Consider the following 21,457-nt stretch of genomic DNA (forward strand, 5'->3'; position numbering starts at 1 on the left):
CCACAGTGAACAATAACTGCATGAAGATTACAGTAGTGGACTGTTATATAGAAGTGTTCATCTATTTCGAACCTTCGTAAGAGTTTGGTGCTTCCATCAGAGGTTGAGTCATGTTTGAAGATCATCGGTGTTATTATGAGATTGACTGGTGCCACGGATATACTTGTTGTCTCATAACATTCAGTTAGTTTGGCGCATATTTGGCAATACAGTTGATCATCACCCGTTGATAGCTCTATTTTCAGATGATTCAACAATAAGTTTTGCATGGATTGGTCATATTCCGAAACGCTAGTGGAAGTTCCAAAAACTCACATACGTTTTTGCTACCTCTTGAATATGTACTACAAAGTAAACTAGCGAGGATTTTTACAGCAAAAGCTCTACAAACGCACGACGATATAGACTGTACGGAATTATTCACTCCAGAGCGGTCAGGAGTATTGATTCTGCTATTTTCCTGCTCACGAAAAGTGTTCAACAAGAACCCCAAGTATTCGGAACAATCCTCTTGTTGTCCTAACGAGTATGTAGTGGACTTCAAAGACTTCAGAAAATCGGTTGGTGAAAAAGACGATACATTGTTACGAAACTGCAGCTGTATGAATAGGTGTTTGAGTTTGGTGAATGAGTAAGAAACATTCTCGTTCTTGTTTAGGTATCGTTAAAACCTCTCTCTTGAAATTCTTCATCATGAACAACATTTGTGAAATCCTATTCTGTAGCAAGTGTTTCCTAAATTTTCGTCGCAAGATTTTCAAGACAACTGTCTGCTGATTCGTAAGAAATAACATGTTCCACAAAATCTGTATCAGAACCATTTCTCAAGCTACAATCGATCGTTAGAAGTGATGATGGGTTTCGTAAAGGGATCGATTAGGTTCTTGCTCCATGAATCTCTTCCCCTGAAAGGGAACCAAAACCACGACGACTGCAGCTCATTGACCTCACTGAAAAAGAAAAAAGTGGGTCAATCACTTGCGAATTAACCTTGATAGGAGTCTGATGACCATACACATATCTCGACTTGTTTTGAAGAGATTTCAGTTCTGTACTGGAATAAGGGCAATGCATTATCTCATTGAAAGTGTGTGAGGAATAGTTCCAAGGACCGAAACAGCATTACCACGTTGGATAACAATACTAATTCTTCCTGTCAAAAAAGAGGTAGAACGTTAATTTTTCGTTGCTTGGTCTAATCTCTATCCGAATTCATGAACGAATAATAGAAACTATGGGCCATAAACACCAAAAGTTTCAACCGCTACTGGATGGAACATATAGTTGTTACCAACTATATCTTAAACTGCCATCTTAAACTGCCAGTTTTAGTTTGGTTTTTGTTATTATATCATATTAGCTGTCCTCTCTGTATTTCAGTTCTCTAATGAGGGTCAAACTTGCAGTGAGCTATCAACAAATTATGAACGGACTATAGGTTAGTCCCTAGCACAGATTCAATCTATCAATCAATCAATTTATTTGCTTATTATCAATATAACAGATTTAGCATCGTCAAGGTAGATAAATATAACACAAAACATACACATTGTTACATACAGAATACATACACATTAAAAAGGCAAAGCATTGAAAAATTCACTTACGTCATAAGGGCAGAGATCAACCAGCAGCTCTTTTTTAAATTTTTTTTGAATTTAATCATATATAATTTCCTCATATATGGTGGTAGATGATTGAAGAGCTTTATCGCCATAGTTAAACAGCTTTTGTGAGTAATTGCCAGTCGATGTTGTGGCATAAGAAGATTGTGGCCATTTCTGTTCAAACATTCATGGTTGCGATTAACTTGAGGGGTGTTATTTTGTGTCTTGATATAGACAAGACATTGAAATATGTAAAGAGCCGTAATGCTTAATATATTAAATTCTTTGAATAGAGGTCCACAGTTGTCTCGAGTTTTTGCATACAAGGGTTGATCGAAAGTCACCAAACATACAGTGTGACCGTTTTGCATTCTCTAATGCACAAAGTAAAGTCGTGTATACGGTTTTATAATTACTAGCTGTTTGAAATTTGAGATTTAGGATAATTCACATGACTGATCGTTAAACGTTCAATAAAACCATTCCAACCGTGTAAGGACGCATTTTTCCATTTTCCATAAAACCATACTACATCTGCTTTCTTGAGGAATGACACCGTTTCAGTTTCATATGCAAAATATTCAACATTTATTGTACTGTAACCTACTACACCATCATTTTGATAGATTTGTATGGGGACATGAGCTTTTGCCTTGAAATCTTTTGCTGAAAGCGCTTCTTTTATTTGTGGCAACGGTTCTTCCAGTAAAACGGATTGTTTTGGGGTAACAATTTGAATAATACCCATTATGTGAAGCGTGTTATTACCGTCTAACTACATTGATATCAGCATTGTCTGCAATGTATTGAATAAGTGTGCCACTTTCTGGCGGTAAAACATAAGAAAGGCGATGAAAAACTGCTGCGGTTTCGTTCATTATTGTATCATTATAAGATGAACACAAACCAAAAGACGAAAAAATTTGTATGAGGCGTTTAGAGCCGAATCGTCGATGAAAAAAAAACTGCGAGGCCTAATTGTAATTTAGACTTAAAAGACCTTGGTCGAACCGCTGTCATGTTGGCTCAAGGTTAAACTAGCTAACAAATTAAGGGACTGAATTTCATTCTACCTTCATTCTTATATTTATACTTATGTATACCAATAAAAAAATATTTTTACTTAAAATACAACTTCAGGGATGTATATACGTGGCATACTTATGCATATAATGACGATTACAACTCTAACAACTTTTTGACTCGTCGTACCTCAGAAATGGTGGCTCTAAGGAAAAAAGTATTGATTTTTTGTAGAGAGTTTTATGATCTACAATTTTTATCTGGGGTTATTTTATGATAAAACTTACCGTTTTCCTGAAAATTGCGAAAAACCAATTTTTTTCGAAATTTCTGACCTTTGACCTCGAATACATTTTTTTCCAGGCATCGCAATCATTCAGAATTTAAAAATCTTATTTTCAACTCTGTTTTGAACAATTACACGTATTTGCAGCTTGTTGTAAATATATGTACCTTCACTCTTATTTTTTAGTCTAATTTGACCGTACTATTGTTTTAGTTTTTTTGACATTCAAGCATAACTTATTGGCTGCGAAAAAAATTTCAATTTTTTTTAACGCGTTGTCAGTTAGTTGCTTTGGATATTCATGTTCAGGGTGACTTTCATAAATAGTAGTGTCATCGGCATACTGAATTGTATTGAGGTGTTACCCACGGGTTCGTGTTAATATTTTCCGGAAGCAAGCACTATTTTATAGTAGTGTAGGTAACCACTACTACAGCTTCCCGTGTGTACCGGTTAGCAATTAGTTACTTTCGAATCATATTCTTAATCAGATAATTCAAATCAAAATTGCACTCCATTCTTCTTACAGCTACATCATTTTGGGAGATGAAACTGTAAACAAAATTAGCAAAATCGAATCTTCAAAGAAACAAATTTGGTTCATCTATTCTGGATTGGGATCGCAATGGACAAAAATCGGAAAAGATTTAATGAAACTAGGTCACTGCAGAGAAACATTTGCCCGTTGTGTAGATGCCTTGAAACCTTTTGGCATCGACCTGGAAGCTATTGTTTTAGCCAAAGCCAACATTTCAGAAAATATTCTTCATGACATATTAGCCATCACTGCGATACAAATTTCATTGACAACATTTTTATTCAAATTGGGAATTATCCCCGATGGAATAGCTGGAGTTTCGTTCGGAGAAATTGGTGAGTTTTATTGAAAGCTGGTTCATGTGCCAACCCTGAAAACTTTCTTTAATAACTTAAACTTTTGAATTTCTATCAGTTCTAGTCCTCTATTCTAAATTTTCAGGCTGTGGTTACGCTGATGGTACTTTGACTCCAGAACAAGCAATTTTACTGGCATATGCAAGAGGAAAGGCAAGTTCAGACTCGAAAATGTCAAATGTAGAAGGAGAGGTGTCTCATCAGGCACTTCAGTCTATGAAATCATTCTTCAAGGAAATACTTCCGAATCCGAAACCGAAATCTGAGAAATGGATTTCTACGTCGGTAGCTGCGGCAAAGAATGACGAAGCCTGGACTAAGTACAACAGTGCCGAATATCATTATAATAATTACGTGAGTCCGATCTTGTTGGACCAGGTATTTGAACACATTCCAGAAAATGCTCTCGTTGTGGAAATTGCACCCCATGGCGTACTGCAGGAAATTTTGAGGAGGGAGCTTGGGCCAGAGAGGATTGTTACGAGTTTGATTGATGAATCGTACACAGATATCGAACGGAATTTGTTGATATCCATTGGACGGTAAGCCTAATATCTGACTAGATATTTTCATTTCTCCACTGTGTTTTCAAATTCATTTGTAACTCTTTTCATTTTTGAAAATGCAAATTCGATAAATCAAATTCGAAATTATTGAAAGTTATCACTTGTTGCCGATAGGCTGCTCAAATTGATTCGGTGAGCGTGTAAGTTCAACACATGATTGATCAAAAGTTATTTCAAATCAATGAACTATTAATCTATATGAATATCACTGGAGATTTTTCCCAACACCAAACAGTTTTTTTTACACTTTGGCACGTGTTTCGGTCACCAAGTGATCATCTTCAAGAGAAAGATCAAACTACAAAATTGTTTGATTAATAATAATAATCATAATAATAATATCGTTCATCATGCATAAAAAATACATTTATACATAAAAGGAAGAGGGTTAGGCAAAGGCTAACTTCCACCCCTCCCAAAAATTATATAGTGAGTGTGGGAAAATAATTATGAAAATACTTATTTATTATCATAACAATGATAGAGAAGAGGAAAACATGATAGATTATATAGTTGCTAATAACTCTTAATATTCTTAACATTATTTTGGTCAATTTAACAATTTCATTGCACTACCATACATTGAATTTTGAATTTTTTGAATTAGCACTGAGCAGTAAACATTTGTGATTTTATTTCTTTCTTAAATTTATTCATTTATTTATTTATTTTTTATCTATTCATTCATTTAACGGGTAGTCCCAATTACAATTTGTTATAAAAAAATAATTTGTAAAATCTTAACTAAATTAAAGATAATAAATTCAATAAATACATAATACAATATAAAAAAGCAATACAATAATATAGTGATAAAATTCACAGTACAATTTTGTCATGGAGAAAAATGAAAAAAAAAATTGTAAAATCTTAAACTGAACTAAAGATAATAAATACATATCACCATAATAATAATAGGATATATAGTATAAAAAGAAAGCAATATAATGATGGAATGGTATAGAATATTCAAAGAAAATGTTTCAGGAAATAATGTGACTTAGTTCAATTTTGATGGTATTTGTGGAGCTGTTAAAGATATCAACCTGTTGATATATATTTCCATTTCTGAGCATTCGAGTGACAGGAGAGAAAAAACCATAATTTGTGGAGTGGAACGGTATTTTGAATGTTTCGGTACTAGCTCTGGTCTGTCTGTTGACAGTCAAATTAATTAAAGATAAAATCTCCTCGCAGTTGATGTTGCCAGTTAAAATTTTGCTTAAAAAACATACATCTAAAATAATTCTTCTATTCTTTAAAGATAATAGATTCATCTGATCTTTAATGTTGTTGTATGCATATTTCCCCCTTCTTAGACCTAACTTGTATGCACAGACCCTCAGGAAATTTATGAATGTCATGATTTGAAAGTGGTAAAATTTCATTCAGATAAGAAATATAAGAAAAATATCCTTGAAATTTAGAAGTACGGTGCTTAGGTATGTTAAATGAGTTAATTCTCAAATTGACCATATGTATGTCAGAATGCGTGCTTAATAAACTATATAAATAACTAGGTATTTCAGTTTGAAGAAACTTGAACAATTTTTTTTTCAAATATTCTACTCTGTACATCATAATATTCAGCTTCATCATTTTTAACAAAAATGGTGTGACATGTTCACCATATCATATTATACAGCATACGAATCGCATGCAGGCATTTTGTACACGTTGTAACTTCTGCTTGTTATATTGCGACAAAAAATTGTAATACACCGAACAACAATAATCGATAGGGGTGTAAATAACATGTTCAACTAACCTGAGTTTTATTTCTTCTGATAACTGATACTTGAATCTATATAACGATTTGAGTTCGAAGAATGATACTTTGAAAATGTTTGTCACATGTTCATGGAAAGACAAAGAGCTATCTATGGTTACGCCAAAATTTTTAGCACTGTTTACCCAGTCAGTGTCTGCGTTATCGAGAGTGAGCCTAAAGTTACACTGAGTTTCTACTATTCGTCTTTGAGACCCTATGCATAAGGCCAAAGTTTCATTTGGATTATTTTTCAGTTCATGATTCTCCGAGTATAGGAATGTTTTGTGTAAATCTGTGTTTATATTGGCCACGCAACTTTCTGTATCGGTGTTATATACATGACAATGTGAAAAGAAAGTGGAGTAATCGAAAATAAACACTGGAAACATCAAGGGTCCTGAAGAACTTCCCTGAGGTACACCTGAGATTGTTTCTTTGAGGGATGACCATGAGTAATCATCCAGTTTGACCCTCTGTGATCGGCCTGTGAGATAGCTGGTCATCGAGCTGGTCAGAAATGTCATCGAATCCTATGAACTTGAGCTTGATGATGAGTAAATCGAAATTAAGTTAATCGAAAGCTTTACTTTGATTAAGCGATTAGTTTGATATTTCTCTTGAAGATGATCACTTGGTGATCGAAACACGTGTCGAAGTGTTAAAATAACGGTTTGGTGTTGGGAAAAAATCCAGTAATATTCACTACTACACCAAAGGTTCCAAACAGTGCATCACAAGAACCATTGATCTAATAAACTATGAGTTTTCTTGACTGATTCAGATAGTTGGGCGCCAGGTTTCAAGAAACAAAATCGAAGAGAAAGGTGATAGGATAATCTCAATTATATCTAGCTGGGATAGTAACGCGAAAAAAATATAGAAAAACGATGAACAACTTCATTTCTTTGTATTTGAACAATACGGCTGAAGGCCAAAAATATAATTTCTTTTGATAACTGAAAATATAACAATAGAAAACTAGCTTGATATAATTAAAAATACAGAATATTCACACCACCTGATGTCTGATCCAATATCGCGGTTTGTTATTTGTGAATACCTAGGGTGGCTAGTTTTTTGTCGATGTTCCTTACAAAGGGTTACGCTGTACATAATGGCTGCAGAGACTGGTGACCACCTGATTTGGCTGTATTTTGAAGCTGCAGAGATTTGTGATCACCTAATCTGACTGTGGATAGATTAATGGCTCACGGTAGGGTGCCTTTCTAACCCTGTTTTATATGGGACCTCCTTATTGTATCAGCCCTTCACCCAGTATACGGTTTTCTCAATGTCATGCGGAGCAGTGGAATGAATCAGAAAAGGATGTTATAATAATGAGGAAAAAAGAATATTCTCAGAACCTGAATACTATATTCTGAATTTTATTAAACAATATCCCTTGAAATCCAATTACATGAAAATGTCAAATGTCTAAGTGAAATATTTTGGAATTTCAAAACTATCCTAAAATGTACGGTGTTCCATTTGGATAAACTGAGTTCAACCTGATTTTCATATCTTCGTAATAAGTCATCAATTTCGAACACCTTGGACACCATCTGGATACCATGAGCTCGTGAATAACCTCTGAAACATTCTCATTTTTATGGAATCTTCGTATTCACGGATTCTACATTTTTCTCTGGATTCTGAGGCATCTCATCTCCAAAAGTATCCTGAATTTTGTTTAGATCACCCTTAGTTTCAGGAACAAAAACCAGACGAAAAGTGAATTCAAAAATGTAAAACAGCAGAATACATAAAAGGGTTGGGTTAGTTTAGGTTAGGTTCAAAGTGAGTGGGTCTATTCGACCCTACACCGCAACCCGCAAGGGTTTATGGTGGCTCACACATATTCTCACTAGGCCAAACAAACCCAGCTTCTTAACGAAGCCGATTAGTTTGTACGGTAGGGGTCTTTCAGGTCAGATGGTGAGAATACGGCTCTGCCGAACTCTAAAATTTTGATTCGGTCCCCAGCGGAGCAGGCACAAAGTATGTGCTCTGCTGTTTCATCATTTACCAAACAGAGGCGACTCACTGTCCCCTGACAGTCCGAGTCTCTGCATATGATGATTCAAAAGACAGTGACCTGTAAGAAGGCCTGCTTGATATCGTAGTTCATCCGTACTGTAGTCCAACAACTGTTTGGTATCGAGCTTCGAAGGGTGAATAAACGCTTTGGAGTGAGCCAATCCTGGAAAATTCTGCCATGAGTCCATAAATCTTCTTGCCATCCAGGTGTTTAATCTTTGTTTGGCAAAGCCTAAAGCGATGCCACTGACAGGCTCTAGTCCGATGAAGTTGCTTGCAACACCCTCCTTTACAAGGAAGTCAGCAGCTTCATTGCCTTCCAAGCCAGTATAGCCAGGAATCCAGACCAGAGACAATTTTTGTTAAGTCTTTCTATTGAGGAGAGTCATTTTTGGCAATTTGCCACCAATTTAGATGTTGCTCGGTAAGAGCCAAGAATTTTCAACGTAGGTGCTCCCGTGATCAACATAAAACGGAACAATCATTTCTGAATATGTTCACCAATGTACACAATGTGCACAGGAACAAGCCCACAGCTTTGATTTTAGTAGAGAGTATCTCAGCTGTCAATACTATAGACACCAGTTCGACCTCAGATTTGGAACTAGCTGCATATGTCATCACTGTAACTATAGGAATCCCACTCACCGACTCCATTTCATATCTAGAATGCTTCACGTTGAGGTATGAAGCCAATATCAATAAACAAACCCCAGTGAGGAAGCTGAAAACTATCAGCGATATCTACTCACATTTATCAATTGTTGAAGAAGGTACAGTCAAAGCTACCAACATAAATGCAGAGAAAATAATAGAGGTAAAGGAAGGGTCTATACTACATTGTTAGTACAAACGCTTTCCAGAATCTCGTGCATATTCAGCAAAATTAAATTGAATCCGCTCAAGCGTTGAGCAGAGTTGAGAGCAAATACGATTAGTGGAAGTTTGCGGTTACTCTTTTCTTCCTTCTCGTCTTTCTTTAATTTTTTTCAGCTCCTGTTCCACTGTGGCAGGATTATTTCAGAATCTGAAAACCAAATATGAACATAATATGTGAATACTAAAAATATCATGAGTATAATAAAAAAACGCACAAAAATATTCAGTTAGAAATATTTGGATACTGCTGGTCGTACAAAAACAATTTCAGTAACCATAACCTACACCAGTGGTCGCCAACCTGTCGATCGTGAGCTACCGGTAGCTCGCGGAGGCAATTCTGTTAGCTCTCACAACGATTTTAATTTAAAAAATACAAACTGCAAAAATCAGAGAAGCTTCCGAAAATTCCACAAAAAAATCTAATTGTCATAATATTAAACATAAACAGCGGCAACGTTGCGGTGAACGATATGCCGCTGACACCATCAAGCTATAATCGGCTAGAACCGACCAGCCGGACCAGCGCGTTAGTGTTCGAGAACGATCTGGATTGCTTTGAACGGGATAAATACGCACGGCGCGGCGACATTGCGCTTAGTTTAAAACTGAACGCGTAACCAACGTCCAGCGGTTGGGTTAATAGAGAACAACAAAAATAATATTATGGCAAGCAGTTGTAAGAAGGTAAAGACATACCACTTTCATTCGAAATGGGAAGAACAATACTTTTTTACAGAAGTAAAAGATAAATCATTCCCACTACATTCTGCCGCCAGAAAGGAGAAACTGAAACAGTTAAAAAAGCAGTTAATTGGACAACAACCAATATTTTTAAGAACAGTCGACAAAAATAAGGCTGCAACTGAAGCATCGTACCGTGTGTCCCAGATAATTGCACAAAAAAAAATAAACCTTATGAAGACGGGAAAATGATAAAACAGGCGTTTTTAGAAGCTGCTGATTCGTTATTTGCCAACTTTAGAAATAAAGACGAGATAGTTTCAGCTATAAAATCTATGCAACTTTCTGCTAATACAGTGATGAGACGTGTAGAAGTAATGAGCAACGATATTTTTTTCACAGTTAAGAACTGACTTAGATAACTGTGTTTATTTTTCACTTCAACTGGATGAATCAACAGATGTCGTTGACACTGCCCAGATGGCCGTGTTCGTCAGGATGGTTTTTAGTAATTTTAGTATTAAAGAAGATTTTTTGAAGTTCATTCCACTGAAAGGACACACTACTGGATATGAGTTGATTTCTCATTTGAAAAATATTATTTCTTCCAAAAAAATTCCAATATCGAAAATGGTAGGCTTGACAATCGATGGTGCTCAAGCTATGTTGGGTTGTGATAAGGGTCTGGTGGCGTTATGTCGTAAAGATGAAACTTTTCCGCAATTTCTCTGTTACCACTGCATTATCCATCAGCAAGCATTATGTGGAAATTTCCTGAAACTAAACAACGTTATGAAACTGGTGGTAAAAATTGTGAACAAGATTAGAGCTCAAGCGTTACAAAGAAGATTATTCAGAACCTTGGCCGATGAAGTTGACTGTCAATACGGGGACCTACTCCTTCACTCTGAAGTCCGATGGTTAGGTAGAGGACGGGTGCTGAAACGTTTTAATGAATTCCTATCTGGCATAGTTCAATTTTTCAAACAACGCGATGAACCGACTCCGGAACTAGAAAATTCAATCTGGCTTAGAGATTTTGGTTTTCTCGTGGACATTACAGAGAAATTAAACGAACTCAATTTGCAGCTTCAGGGGAGAGACAAAGAACTAGCGGAAATGATTTCTGATATGAAAGCATTTATCAAAAAGCTGGAGTTTTGGGAACAAAACCTAATTAACAGCGATGCCAAGCATTTTCCTATTCTTTCAGAAAAAATATCTCAAAATCCATTAGAACCCTATGACAACAAATATCATGTAGAAATAATTTCTACCCTGAAGAATAACTTCAAAAATCATTTTGAGGATTTCAATGAAATGGCTTCAGTAGCGCAGTTTGTTGTTTCACCCTTTATGGAAATTGATATCCAACAGTTTGCAACTTGTGTTATGCAGAACTTTGGCGAAGACATCGCTGCAACAGAAATGGAAGTCATTGAGTTTCAAAATGATTTAGCCTTAAAATCGTTAGTCTCAAGTACTGAATGTATCTGGCCTATTGTAAGTAAAGACAAATATTCAGTTCTATGCCGTGTTGCCTTGAAAGTGAAAGCATTATTCAGTTCAATCTATTTGTGTGAATCTTCTTTTTCCAATATGAAGTTTATTAAGAACAAATATCGCAATCGACTTACAGGTGAACATTTGGATAATTATATTCGAATGGCTGCATCAAATTATACTGCAAACAATAAAAAAAATTATCGATGAGTCTAAGTGTCAGCCTTCTCATTGAACGTGCTTTTTTATTTTTCAATGTTTATGTTCATGATAGTGCGTTACTTTTTTGTTGTTATTATTAACTATTTTTAAATCATACGTGACATGCCGTTGTGGCTGGATAAAAGTTTGTGTTTATTTTTCAAACACCTTCGTTTGATAGGTAGGAATGTAGCTATGAACAAGTACGTACTAGTAATATTAGTTATTTTGTAATAAGTTCATTATTAGTACCTATGTATTATGTATTACCAGTTAAATAGTAAAATAAATACATATAATGATAAATTAACTCTGGATTATTTCATTTAGGTACGTTGCGTTACGTGGCTTCCGTGTGGGTAGCTCGCTGTTTATTCCAAAATTAACAAAGTAGCTCAACACATTGAAGAGGTTGGCGACCACTGACCTACACGTTGAAAGATTAATTTTTGAACCGTCTGTCTCTAGGTCAGAGATAAAGTATCTCTTTTTACATCTGCAAGTTTACTAATTAAATTTCTGCAAAAAACTTCAGAATAATTGGGTGAAAATTGCTAGGAAAATCATCAAATCGTTTTTTCATAGGAATAGCTGACCCGGCAAACGTTTTTTCGCCACATAAATCATTTCTAGGAAATTTTTGGGGTGGAAAATAATAACTAACTCTTTGTAAGTGTGTATCAGGACAATAAAATTTAAGAATAATATTAATCCCTCAATGCTATAGTGTGTACAGTATTTTTCGTTAGTCCATGGTTAGCTAAACTGGATGGTTTGCCCGCTCGAGAGCATGACAAGTATAATTGTCCGTGTAAAAAAACATGGTGTGTTCCAAAATCCAAGCTATTTATTTATTATTAGTCACTGCAAAAGATAATCTAATTGGAAGTTGCACACGTTTGAAATGGATGGGCACGTCTATAGGTGTAATAGGGATTCGTGGTATTAATATATTTTCAACTAGTTTTTCATGAAATTTTCAATGACTAATCGCGTACTGTTGCACCGCCATGATTGATAGCCTGAAAACCTTCTCTATGAAAAATTACTCATAAATGTCAAGTTTCATCATGATCGGTTGAGCGATGTAGAAGTTTATCACTTATCAACCAACCAACCAACAAACATCCATTTTTATTTTAATTGGTACCAGAAAACTAGATTGAAGTGAGCTGGATTCAAACCTTCAGACGCCTGTGGAAGGATGAAATCCATTTTTCCGTAATATTTCATTCTACTCGAATCTTCACAGAAAAGTATTTTCCAGAATATTCATGGCCGGAGGACAACCAAATCTAAGAGCACTTTATCCTGAAGTATCTTTTCCTGTTAGTCGTGGGACAAGAATGCTATCCCCCTTGGTGGAATGGGACCATAGTGAATTCTGGAAACCCACCCATTTCAGGACTCGAGAACACTTTGGTCAAGTCATAACCGTTGACCTTTCGAGTGATGAGTATTCCTATCTCAATGGACATAATATTGATGGAAAAATCTTGATGCCAGCTGTGGGATATTTGGTAAGATTTTTTGTTTTGGAGATATGGAGAATGGCGTCAGCTTTTCAGAATTCCAATAATAACTGGTATAACTGAACCAGGGCAAACTGAAATCTTCAACTTGAAAAGATACTGCGTAATATAAACCACAGAACAGTCCAATCAGTCAGTAACTTGTCGTAATCATGAATTGAAAAAATCAATTTGAAAAAAAAATATCAATACTAAGCTTTATATTGTGGTCGCCGTTTCGGAAAATGGTCTTTCTCCGTTTTCGAAAGCTGAAAAACACTGTGCAACTTTCGCCTCAAATTGTGAAAGCGCTGATTCGTCTCACATTCGGCAAGAAAATGAAATGTCCAGATGTCATATGCGGTAGTCTACATGAATATATACAGTGTGTAAAAGCAAAATGGAATAAATCAATTATTTCGGTTACTGTACATATTTGAAAAAAATCCTGAAACACGTCAAATGTAAATTATAATTTGACATCATTCAACGTAAAAATGCTACACCTACTTTCAACTCCCTTCGAATGACAGGTACATGTTATTTTATGCATTTCCGTTAATCTAACCATTTGTCAGACTTGAAGTTAACGAACTGTATGTTACAACTAATGTTGTAACATACAAAAAAAGTTGACAAGGCGTTTTAAGCTAACGTTGTCACGGAATTTTTTTACAGTTTTTTTAAGGATACCAGCTGAAAAGAATATTGCTATGGTTTTTGCTTACTTTCTTATTATCAATACCCCAACATGAAATAAGTTTTGAGTATATTGCAATGAGTTTTCAGTGCATTTTATCGAATTTCGGTAACCACATGACTTCAATTTCAATTATTTCAATTGCTGCAATGAACTTAAAAGCAATACCATTTTTGAATAGAGAATAAAGAGACCTTTCCTTTCAAACAATATATAACAAGCATATACTTGCCATTTAAAAAATTGTGGGTTGTACCTGTCATTCGACGAGGGTTGAAGGTAGGGGTAGCATGTCAAATTATGATTTAAATTTGACGTGTTTCGGAATTTGGTTAAAATTCAGTTTGCCCTTTACTACTCTTCAGACTCTTCCATTTTTTCGGATTGTGGAAGGTTATATACTCAAAAAAAACAGTAGGAAATATTGAATTCTTCACAAAAAATGCCTCCCAAAGAACAAACATATCTGTTTATGACTACAAAAATACACTCCCTGTCTATTAAATAAATTTTCAATTCTCAATAATGATAATACACATTTTCATAACAACGTAAAAATAAATGAATAGATTCCATTTTCCAATGGAAAAACTAGTCCATATGGGAAAAATCAAGAAACTAGATTGGAGTAAGTTGAATTCGAACCCCATAGTCTCCCTTTAGGAACATTCGTAGCAAGTTACTTCCTATATTTTGGTTGGTTTCCGGGTTTTGTCGTCTTTGGTTACAGTCTCCAAACGTTTCAACTGCAAGGCCACTGAAGATGACTGTCGCAGTTGCAGTCGAAACGTTTGGAGATTGTAACCAAAGAAAACCACGGCAAAACCCGGAAACTAACCAAAACATTGACGCTAGATGTGAGAGCCAACATGCCTATAACTTCCTATATGTATATGAAAAGCTAAAATTAATTTCACTTGGTCCGGATGACTACCAATAGACCGGTTCCGCAGTTCCAGTGCTTTGAATTCCTGGACATATTTCATATTTTTCTATTTCATTTGCAGCTTATTATGAATTATTTCATCTGAATACTAACAAACGAGAACACTAAAACAGCATATGAAATTAAAAACTAGTTTGGTACGTATATAAAAAAAAATAGTCAAAATGGACGGAAATAATAAATTAGGGGTCTAAAAACTAGCATGCGGATCATGTCCAAAAGTTTATATTGTATAGAATCTCTATATACATTTCCTAGAAATCAATAAAGGCAAACGGAAAGTTATTCACTCACCATTGTTCAACTTGTTTCCATAAAATGCCAATAATTAAAATATTTATCAATTACCTGTTCTCCTAGAAGTGTAATTGTATTGCAACTGTTTTTACGAAATCTACTGGTTTACCCAGAATTGATCACTTACCTTTATAAAATTCGACATGAAATGCCAATGATACATATTAAAGATTACCTAGAATTCCTAGAAATACTGGACTGTGATTATTACTTCAAAATCTTCCTGTTTCACCAGAATCAATCAATCATTATTATAATTGAGTCATCACCTACCGTTTATGAAAGACATTGTATCAGGATGTTCCAAAAGTTTTGTCCGTTCCAATGTCATGTGTTTTTGTAGCTCCAATAAACATTCATTCTACTGCGTCATAGTATATATGTTACCGGCCGAACCCGATTTCAGGATAAACTAGTTTTGCCTAGGCTGAACTAATTCTTCCTACATGCAAAAGGATAGAATGGTACAGCCTAGGCTAAACTGTTTCGTCCTAAGCCCGATAGGATAAAACAGTTCAGCCTAGGCCAATTGAATAAAATACTATTTAATTGAAAAGGATCATTTTTATTGAAAATATAATGATTCGTCGCTATAACTATTGGATAATTGGTTACACAATCAATCATATTGTAACAAATAATAAAGCGTTATATTAAGAATAATAATTATACCTCAATAAAATGAATATTTATTTTTACATGGTGTGCTTTGGTGACACTTAGAATTGCAGAGTATCATCTGTTTCTTGCACTTGCATCTCATTGTGGAATAGTTATTGTTGCAGCTGCATCTCACAGAACCTTGGCCTGATCCAACTGAATGATCCAACTGAAATGCAGTTCTTAATGATATTTCAGAGCTTTGGTTCACATCTGCTACTTCTAAAAATTTCTGATTAGCAAAGTCGAATTCTGATTTGAAAAAAAAAATATTACTTCAGAATATCATTAATGCTCCAGAACGAGAGATACATAATTGAGTAAGAAAAAACAAAACCTGCAATATAGTTTCTAAAATACTCCATATTTTGTGCCAACCTTGTAAAAACATTCGTCATTCGTCTGAAGAATAACGCCAATGATGTTTCTGAGATCACCTTTGCCTTTGCCAACATGTGAAATCGGTATAGTCACATTATCTCCGATGTTGGCAGGTGGATTAGACTTGTCAGAAGTAGCTTCCATTTTCTTAGCATGCTTAACAAAACTTTCTGCTGCAGTTTCTCTAGCCTTCATAATGTCACGTGAAGGAACTTTATCCTGATTGCTAACTTCTTCATTGTTATCATCACTGTCTTCTGTCAGGCTAATATTGCATCAAGTTCTAAATATTGGTCTAATGATAACACATTATAATGAGAAAACTTTTTATGGTCACTTTCTGAAATTTTCGCCAAAAACTGTTCCCGCCATTGCTTTCGATCTGCTCATTGACTTGACGTAGGTTCATCCATAAGAAAAAAAAAACTTTGTGATGTAATGAGGAGTGCGATTCGGGAATTCCCACATGTACAAGTCCGGACATGTTCACCCAATTACTTTGGACTAGGCTAAATCAGTTTAGACTCGGCCATACCAGTTTATCCTGAGAGTGTGTGTGTATTTCTATCAGGATAAACTAGTTTGGCCTAGGCTAAACTGTTTTATTCTATCGGGCTTAGAACGAACCAGTTTAGCCTAGGCTATACCAGTTCATTCTATTGCATCTAGGACAAATTAGTTTAGCCAGGCAATACTGGTTAATCAGATTTCGTCGAATACCATGTGTGAATTTTTTATACTGACGGAATATTATAGTTCAAAGTAGACTCATAATAACGGACTGAACTTTTGAAACAACCTATTATAAATCACCTGTCTTCCTTGAAATATTATTGTACTGTGATTATACTGTTGTTAATGTGTGAAAATTGTATAATTATCATCATGGATATACTCACATTCAACAGATCCATTATGAAATTACACCAGTAATTCAAGAATCGTGGAAGTTGGAAGTAAAAAATACAAATATTCTATGTCAACTTATTTTTGGCATTACAATATATTTATTAGAACTGACATTTTCATCAATATAGTGTCTATAGAAAACTTATTCAGTTAGCTTCAGACAAGACAATTAGAAGCCTGCACCCGACTACGATAGCTCAAAGTTGTAATTATACAATGCTACTAGGCCTTGGATCCCTCTGGTTTCGACTTCAACTACTCTACCTAACGAAACTCAAAGTCAGGATCATGGATAAGCCAAGGACTTCAATGTTTTTGGAAAAAACCTTGTACAGTTCATCTTTACGAAGCTTCAGTCGTGACCACGTGATCACGTCGTTCAGTGACGAAAACTCAGCTGTCTGAATCGATTCTAAAGAGAGATTCTTTGACATCTTTTTTTCCATAGTAACGAGCCATGCAAAGAAAGGGATTCAAACTCCTGATGACTGACAGGTCCCATCATTCTATCATATAGACACTCAAAACTTAGAATTCCATAGCTTTCCAGGCGAATTTATAACCTTGAAACGGACGATTCAGGTTGCAAACCCCTATAATAAGGGTGCATCATTTTCCAGGTCTTCAAGTCTAGTTGGTACAGCTCTTCTCGAGTCTACTCCACTAATCTAAAAGAGTAGAGAACGATAGAAACGACAAATATATTCGTGGTAGGAACTCTGTTCTTTCCCGACAGTTTCGATGACCAGGTTTGTCAGAGTTTGAGCTGATCTTAACGTGGAGATAGTTCTTCACGAACTTGGGACTGGCCTTGGGACTGGCCACCCAAAAAATATACGTCTCTCTGGCATCCAGATGGTGCGGAATACTTTTATTAACGTGCTGTACATCTTCTTCGTGATTCCTACATCGTCCTCCTTCAAAGTGAACCGTTGCACATTTGTCTATCCCAGATTCAATACCCATGGCATGCGTGTCTGTTCCACCACCCATGAAGATTGGAGATACTCTACTCCATAGGCTTCAGAGTATCATTTTTATTGATTTACTTTTTTGTCGTTCCTTTTTCTTCTTCAATTTTTGTAGACACACTTCTATGATACATTCAATTCAGTTCCTTGTTCCTCTCTATTTATCTGTATGCTCATAATTGTTTCCATGTTTTGTATGTCAATACGGTATCGGAGATTTCAAAAATACTAATGATGATTCTGGATGATTTTTTAGGAAATAGTATGGACGGTGTTTGCGAACATGCATCTGAAGAAGAAAGAAGATATACCTGTGGTTATCGAAAACATAAAATTCAAACGAATAACAATGTTGCATGAAGGAGGAAAAACTGAATTTCTGATAGATATCATGAAGAAATCTGGATGGTTTGAAATATGTGAGGGAGACGCAGTCGTAGTAACTGGTACTATTCGGGACACAAAAGACATATCCAATGAATTTAGTGAACTCCAACCTCTGATACCTCTTAAGCCTGACTATCCACTTCTCACACGTACAGATTTCTACAAGGAATGTCATTTTCGAAGGCATATGTACAAAGATGCGTTCCAAGGCGTCATCGAGTGCGATTTGGATGGTAGATTGGCCAAAATACGATGGAATGGTAACTTCACCAGCTTCATGGATTCCATGCTCCATCCAATTCTACTTTCTCATAACAACAGAAATATTTCATTACCCATTTCCATAGGTCAGGTAGTAATCGATCCAAGAGGTTTCGGTGGATCTACTCATGATCAATTTGGTGAGTAGCCACTATGAGCTTAGTATTTTTTGAATTTTGCCTGTCAGAAATTATACAGTGCATTTCTTTATTGTGCCTTCCCTTTTATTTTTTGAAGGGGTCAACTCAAAAAATTGAAATTTGAGAAAATAGAATTAATGCATGAATACTTTATTTATACAGTGTGACCCATTTTTAATGGAAACACCCCCCTAAAATTTGAAGTTGTAAACCGATTTCAATATTTTTTTTTGAAATGTCAAGTACTAAAAGGTCTACCTGGAGACAAAATTTGAAATGTTTATTGAAGTTTCAGGATATACTACAATATTTTTTCTTAATCGAAAATCGAGATTTTTTATTAGCGATTTTTTATTGAAAAAATCACTACGTCACTGGATTCAGAGTGCCTCTAAACAGGTGTGACCAAAATTTCATGAAAAAATATTCATTATTAACAAAGTTATGACAACTCAAAAATTCGAAAACTCATACAACTAACAGTCACAAAAAACACCCTATATCAACAGATATATAGCCATAAGAATATTTTTTTATGATTTCAACAATAAAGTGCCGCCAAATGAAAAAAAACAAATAGCGTAAATATTTTTAATGAAAATAACGGAATTACATTCAAGTTTTCACGCAAATTAACTATGTCCTCTTTTATGAACAGGAGGGAACGAAGCAGTACCTTTGATGTGATTTTTTTTTCCTTTCCTTTTTTTATAATCTCAGTTCTTTGAATTGATTTGTATTTCATGATTGTTCCTTCCGAAATTATACAGAGCAATTAACAAAAACTAAGACCTAATATTTCAATTCAAATCTTAGTTGCCATGGAAATGATATTGCAGTTTGACACTTGTGAAAGATTTAAGTGGACTATTGTCAATAATATTCACCTTCTAGTTCTTCGAATTATTTTGTGTCATGGCTGCAAGATTGAGCGTAAGAGAGAAAATTGAAATTGTACGCCTTTCGGGAGATGACGTTAGAAGTGCTAGAGAGGTTTGTAGAGATCGTCCTCGTATTAGCTGCGGTACGGTAAATAAAATAGATACAATATTCAATGAAACTGGTGCAGTATCAAAAATGATGTTATAAAGTAATCCTGTACAAAGACGAAACAGGAATTACAGGAATGATCAAATCATTTTAGATTATTTCGGAAATAATCCTAATCCAGTATAAGGAATGCTACTTTAGATTTGAATATTCCACGAGAAACTATTCGGAGATGTCTCAAGGCGAAGAATATTGAACCTTTCAAGCCAAAATTTTTACACACACTTCAAGAAGGCGACGAAGCAAGACGCCTGGAATATTGTTTATGGGCCCAAGGGGAATATTTGAACAATAGAAATTTCCTAAAAAATATTTTATATACCGACGAGTTTTGGGATGCTATTCACGAGCTGCCAATCAATGAACGATCAAATTTAATTGTCCAGTTAGATGGGTGTTCAGTTCATTATGCCAGAGCTGTGAGGCAATGACTTAACGAACATTTTCCAAACCGATGGATAGGCCGTGGTAGTCCGTTTATAGAGTGGCCACCCAGATCTCCAGACCTCACAGTTTTGGACTTTTTTCTCTGGGGACTTCTCACACAAAAGGTTTACAAAAACCGCACATGAGATAGAAATGAACTTTGTGCAAGAATTCGACAGGTATGTGCAGATATTAGCCCTCAAGAACTAAGGAACGTAATCAGAAACATTCGTAAGCGCTACGACACATGTATCGAAATACGTGGTGGATTAGAAGAGGCTACTAGAATATGAGTAAGAATTTATTGTTGCACTGAATCGAAACATTTCAATAATTAGTTATTAGTTACGTTTATTGAAATTGTTTGCTTCATTGTTAGTTGAATTGTGTGAATGTAACTCCGTTATTTTCATTAAAAATATTTACACTATTTGTTTTTTTTTCATCTGGCGGCACTTTATTGTTGAAATCATAAAAAAATGATATATTGTGACTGTTAGCTGTGTGAGTTTTCGAATTTTTGAGTTGTCATAACTTTGTTAATAATGAATATTTTTTCATGAAATTTTGGTCACACCTATTTAGAGGCACTCTGAATCCAATGGCGTAGTGATTTTTCCAATTAAAAAATTGCTAATAAAAAATCCCGATTTTCGACTAAGAAAAAATATCGTAGTATGCCCTGAAACTTCAATAAACATTTCAAATTTTGTCCCAAGGTAGACCTTTTAGTACTTGACATAAAAAAAATATTGAAATCGATTCACAACTTCAAATTTTAGGGGGGCGTTTCCATTGAAAATGGGTCACACTGTATAAGTGAAATTGACAGACGAAACTTTCAAGATGGTGACTAGGCGCCATCTAGGACAGAAAAATTAAATGAAAATGGTGGTCTTGTGACACATTTTTATGAAGCTCCTGACAAATGCTTCACAATCTTAGAATATAATATCAATATCTTCAACTACTACAAAATGGCGGAACTTTTAATGATTGCCTGAATACATTGACATTAAACTACATAATATGAGGTAATAAGCTTGAGGTCAGTTCAGAAGATGCAGGAAATGGTTGCCTTGAACTTCTTGACATATGAACAGCCTATTGATATTTCACGCCGAACATTTTCGAGCACAGTAACGTCAATATCTCTACAAATATTTATTATTCTCTGCCGTATATCCAATATTGAAGCAGGTTCAGTTTCGTACACCTTTTGCTTCTAATAGCCTCATTAAAAAGTCCAAAGGTGTCAAATCTGACAAGCGGGCTGGCCATTCTGTAGGACCTCGACGGCCAATCCAACGACCGGGAAAAGTAGTATCCAAATAGTTTTTTACTTGTCTGGAGTGATGTGGTGGTGC

General features: G+C 35.2%; 1 protein-coding gene across 1 annotated transcript in view; it reads left to right on the forward strand.

Annotated features, from left to right (window-relative positions):
* LOC111505821 (fatty acid synthase) overlaps nt 1–21,457 on the forward strand; it is a 76,340-nt gene that overhangs the window by 33,544 nt on the left and 21,339 nt on the right. Inside the window, exons 7-10 of the mRNA XM_074174424.1 lie at nt 3,446–3,789; nt 3,896–4,352; nt 12,719–12,971; nt 18,083–18,614. Of these exons, the coding sequence (XP_074030525.1) occupies nt 3,446–3,789; nt 3,896–4,352; nt 12,719–12,971; nt 18,083–18,614 (1,586 nt within the window). The remainder of the gene's footprint in view (nt 1–3,445; nt 3,790–3,895; nt 4,353–12,718; nt 12,972–18,082; nt 18,615–21,457) is intronic.

The sequence above is a fragment of the Leptinotarsa decemlineata genome, unplaced genomic scaffold (genome assembly GCF_025532065.1).
Source record: "Leptinotarsa decemlineata unplaced genomic scaffold, Ldec_3_MD MMD2_tig00000576_RagTag_RagTag, whole genome shotgun sequence".
NCBI lineage: Eukaryota > Metazoa > Arthropoda > Insecta > Coleoptera > Chrysomelidae > Leptinotarsa > Leptinotarsa decemlineata.